The sequence below is a fragment of the Numida meleagris genome, unplaced genomic scaffold, assembly GCF_002078875.1.
Source record: "Numida meleagris isolate 19003 breed g44 Domestic line unplaced genomic scaffold, NumMel1.0 unplaced_Scaffold244, whole genome shotgun sequence".
Taxonomy (NCBI): Eukaryota; Metazoa; Chordata; class Aves; order Galliformes; family Numididae; genus Numida; species Numida meleagris.
Window position 1 is genome coordinate 287,834 of NW_018364243.1, and position 4,456 is coordinate 292,289.

The following is a 4,456-nucleotide window of genomic DNA, read 5'->3' on the forward strand; positions in this document are numbered from 1 at the left end:
GGGGGGGGCCGCCTCCGTCCGGGCGCTGCAGCGTCGGAGCTGCCCTTCACTCGCTTCAAAGAGAAGAAAACCAAACCCCGAATCCGCGCCGTCCCGCGGGAGGGGACGCGGCCACGCTGGGTTCTCCGGCACCGGGTCCGCCGTCCGCTCGGTGCCACGCGCATCATCTGCCGGCAGACTGCGACTGTGGGGCCATGATGACGTGGGGCTGCAGGGGCAGGGCCAGCTCTGTCCTTTGGCTCGCCATCTGCGTCAGCACCGACGTGGCCACGGCCTCGGCCGCCGAGCGGACGCTGAGCCCGTTGGGGGACGCGGTGACGGAGCTGTGCTGGATGACGGGCGCCGGGGAGCCGGTGGGCTCCGAGCTCTCCTTTGGGCTTTCTGCTTGGGGAGAGGGGGGAAAAATGGAGAAGAATGGTTGGGGAAGCATTGCATGGTTCCGTGAGCTTTAAGGACCTTTCCAACCCAACCACCCCATGGTTCTATGGCCTTTAAGGACCCTTCCAACCCAACCACTCCATGGTTCTATGGCATTTAAGGCTCCTTCCAACCCAACCACCCCATGGTTCTATGGCCTTTAAGGACCTTTCCAACCCAGCCATCCCATGGCTCTGGGATCTTTAAAGACCCTTCCAACCCAACCACCCCATGGTTCTATGGAGTTTAAGGCTCCTTCCAACCCAACCACCCCATGGTTCCACGACCTTTAAGGACCTTTCCAACCCAACCATTCCATGGTTCTATGGCGTTTAAGGCTCCTTCCAACCCAACCATCCCATGGTTCCATGACCTTTAAGGACCCTTCCAACCCAACCACCCCATGGTTCTATGGCCTTTAAGGCTCCTTCCAACCCAGCCATCCCATGGTTCTGGGATCTTTAAGGACCCTTCCAACCAAGGAGACAGCAGTCAGGGGATGACGGGGCAGAGGATGAGGCAGAATTCCCTTCTTTTACGCTCTGCCCCGGCTCCACTCACCGAGATAGCCCTGGGTCTTCTTCTGCAGCGCGGTGACGGGGCAGTCCTTGTGAGCCAGCAGCAGCTGCTTCAGCTGAGCCACCTCGTTCCTCAGCAGCGTCACTTCGTTCTGCGATTGAAAAACAAGGATGTGTGGACGCACGGACACACGGACACACTGCTGACAGCCTGCCCTGCAAGCTCGCCGCCTGGCGTCATGTGCCCCATGAAGGGAACCGGGACCGCGCCAGCAGAGAGCTCTCACTTAAACACAGCCGCTCTCAGCCTGTCCCCACCGGGAGGTGCTCTGTGCCGTGCCCCCCCGGGAACCATCGGCCTTCTCGGCCACCAGGGCACGCTGCTGGCTCATGGTCACCCTATGGGGACCCCCAGGTCCTCTCCCACAGAGCCCCTGACCTGCACCGACACACGCAGAGCTCGCTGCAGAGAGCAGCACCCCAACGTGTGCTCCCTTTGCAGCACGGGGACGGCGTCGCAGAGCGGCCGGGCTGAGCTCAGCCGTAATGGTTACATACTCACGCTCAGCTGGATGTTCTGGGTTGTGAGCTCCTCGGCTTTCTTCTCCAAGGAGGACACCCAGAGCTTGCGTTTCTGACGGCAGCGGGAGGCGGCGGCTCGGTTCCGCTCCAGGAACCGCTGCCTGCGCTCATCGGGGTCTTCGTCAACCGTCCGCCTCCGGCGACCGCCGGTGCTGGGAGTGGGTTGGGCGGGGGAAACCTGCGGAGGGGAAGGGAGATGCTGAGAGGAGCGTGCAGCCAGCAGAGCCCGGAGCAAGCGCTTCCCACCTGGTCTGGGAGAGGAGATGGGGGCAGGAGGAGGAAGGGACGTGGTTTGCAGAGCAGGCTGGGGAAGGAGCCGCTCTGACACACGGAACCGCCTCCACTTGGGTTCTGTAAGCGCTGCCGGGGCACACACAGACAGCGGCTTTGGAGCGGGCAATTTGCTTTCAAGATTAATTTGCTTCCCATTCTCCCCAGACGCCTTCCGCCGTCGCTCTCGGAGGCAACTGGGAGGGAAGATTTCGTAGCCCCGCGCCACGGCCCGGTTTCATTTCGTAACAAGGGAAACGTTGGGGAGGGCGCAGGGTCCTGCACCGCCGCCATGGGAGCGCAGCCACCCTCGGGTGCTCGCTGTCAGGCAGCATATGGAGATTAAAGCTTTTGGAAGGCGGTCTGACTGACAGAGCAGGTGGCGGTGCTGATGGAGGGCTGGCATTTGGTGAGCTGGCAGGAGCTGCCGGAGCTGACTGCCTGAGAGGGGAGCGTTTAACCCTCGTAATTGAACGGGGAGAAGGGAGCACAATATTCGTTCAGAACTCCAGCCCTTGTCAAGCAGATTAACGCGTTGCTGGAGTTTTCTGCCCGGTGGCGTTTGAGAGCACCAGCGCTGAAGCAGTGCTGGAAAAACAAAGTTTTGAACCCATTTTGCAAACCAGGCAGCTGCAAGGTTTGCTCCTCTTTCCCCGAGGCCCAGCAACCCCCAGCACCGGGGCTGGGCAGCGGCAGACCTGTGGCTGAGCTGGCGATGGGGCGTCGGGGTGCTGCACAAGGATCTGGCTCTGCTCCGGGCGCGCCGTCACCATCGTGCTGGCTGAGCCCACCACCAGGTTGCTGCCGTTCAGCGAGGAAGACGCCGTCAAGCTGGCCTTCAGCCTCTGTTGGAGGAGAGCAAAGGACGTCAGTCACCGGGCCCCTGCGCTGCTGAGGCTTCGTCCAGCTCCTTTCCCATTCAGGGAGCCAGGTGACTGAGGAGCGACAGCGGCCGATGCAAACCCAAGTGAAGCCACCACCCCCATCGGCTCCCCCCAGGGCAGGCAGCAGCTTCCAGCTCAGACAGGCGCCTGCATCCCCCACTGCAGCGACCCACAGCCCACGGGGGTGGGGAAGGGACAATGGAGACCCAGCTCCTCCCCTGGGCAGCGGGGCAGGACGGCTCCCTTCATTCCTAGAGCATTCTGAGGCATCTCACCCCACGTGCAGCTCTGCCCGTGGGCCCTGAAGACACCGGGCAGGGTGGGATGGGAGCAGCGTGGAACGGTGCAGCACGGCCACGAGACGGATCCGTAACCACCTGCACTCTGTTCTGACCAACAAACCAACGAGGTTTCGCTGCCCTTTATTCTCAAATGAGATCCTTGGATTGCAGCACAGCGTCCCTGCTCTTGGCTCTGCCTTCCCCAAGCCCACCTCCAGCCCATCTGTTACCTTGGAACCGCGAGCAGCAGCTCTGCAGAAAGGACGGGGCCGAGCTCTGCCTCGCCAGCAGCGCCCGCTCCGCCTGCCAGAGCCGCGGCAGCGCCAGCACCTGCTCCCGGCACGGCGCGGTGCTCCCGGCCGTTTCCGAGTGGCCCTGTGCAGGAGCCACGGGGAAGCAGCCATCCTGGATGGGGCGGCGGGGACGGAGCGTTGCCGACACGGTGCACACTCACCATTTTGGCTTCCGAGTGCACGGGGAGGCCCGACGGGGAAACGGAGCCGCTGCTGTTGATGGGCGGCCCGGGAATGCCGGGAATGTTGGGCACTATGGACATCGGCCGCGCCAGCTGACGGGGAGGAAAGCCACACAGCGTTAGGAGCCGCGGTGCCAGCGCGCTCCGCGAAGCGGCTCCGCAATAATTCCCCGACCGAGCGCATTTATCAACCCTGACACATGCTCGGCGTTTAACTGCTGCCATCCGTCAGCTCCGCTGTCACCGCAGGGCAGCAGCCACCCCTTTGGTGGCCACGGTGGCTGGTGAAGGATTGCCCGGACGCGGCAGCCCCACGCCTCCCTGCTCCCTCCCCAGCCCTCGGCAGAACGGAGCGCCCTGGTTCTCAGCAGCGCTGCGGCGGCACGGCGGGCGCATCGAAGCGTCTCCTCCTGCTGAGCAAGGAGAGCCCTGTCCCTCCGCAGAGGCAAAGCAGAACCTGCACTCGTGTTAGCACGCCGCTCAGGTACGCTGTTGCAAAGTGCTACAGCACAGAAGCTGCGGCCGTGGCAAGGTGCAAAGAGATCCGTGTGCCCACGAGCGGTGCAGAGCTGCCTGCTCTGACACCGGCATCCCCTCCACCTGAGGCAGATTTGGCCATGACTCACTGCAAAGTCAAAACACACAGCAGGATCTGTGCCTGGGGGGGGGGGGGGGGGGGGTGAGGCTCTGGGAGGGGGTACAGCCCCCAGCGGGCAAAGCTGCTCCTGAGCTCTGTACCAGGGGCAATTCCCCGTATGCAAGAAGCCCAACGTGCGAGGAGAACATTTGCACGGCGCTCCGGCACGCCGGCGAGGCTTTGCTGGCCTGCAAAGAGCAGCGTGTTCTCTGCAAGCTCGGATGGTTCCGATGGCAGCACGCTGCTCCAAATGGGAGCGGTAATCAGAGCTCCTGCAGCTCCCAACCCCGATCGATGGCGTGAGCCATCTGTCTGGGCACGGCTTTGTTTCTCCTCCAGACTGATTGCCCTCTAGTGTGATCGCCGCGTTATTGCTGCCTTGCCAGAGCTGC

General features: G+C 63.0%; 1 protein-coding gene across 1 annotated transcript in view; it reads right to left on the bottom strand.

Annotated features, from left to right (window-relative positions):
* Positions 1 to 22: 22 nt before the first annotated feature.
* ATF7 (activating transcription factor 7) overlaps positions 23 to 4,456 on the bottom strand; it is a 53,957-nt gene continuing 49,523 nt past the window's right edge. The window contains exons 7-11 of the mRNA XM_021382433.1: positions 3,407 to 3,645; positions 2,486 to 2,632; positions 1,498 to 1,695; positions 979 to 1,087; positions 23 to 381 (exon numbers count right to left, since the gene is read on the bottom strand). Of these exons, the coding sequence (XP_021238108.1) occupies positions 164 to 381; positions 979 to 1,087; positions 1,498 to 1,695; positions 2,486 to 2,632; positions 3,407 to 3,645 (911 nt within the window). The 3' untranslated portion in view covers positions 23 to 163. The remainder of the gene's footprint in view (positions 382 to 978; positions 1,088 to 1,497; positions 1,696 to 2,485; positions 2,633 to 3,406; positions 3,646 to 4,456) is intronic.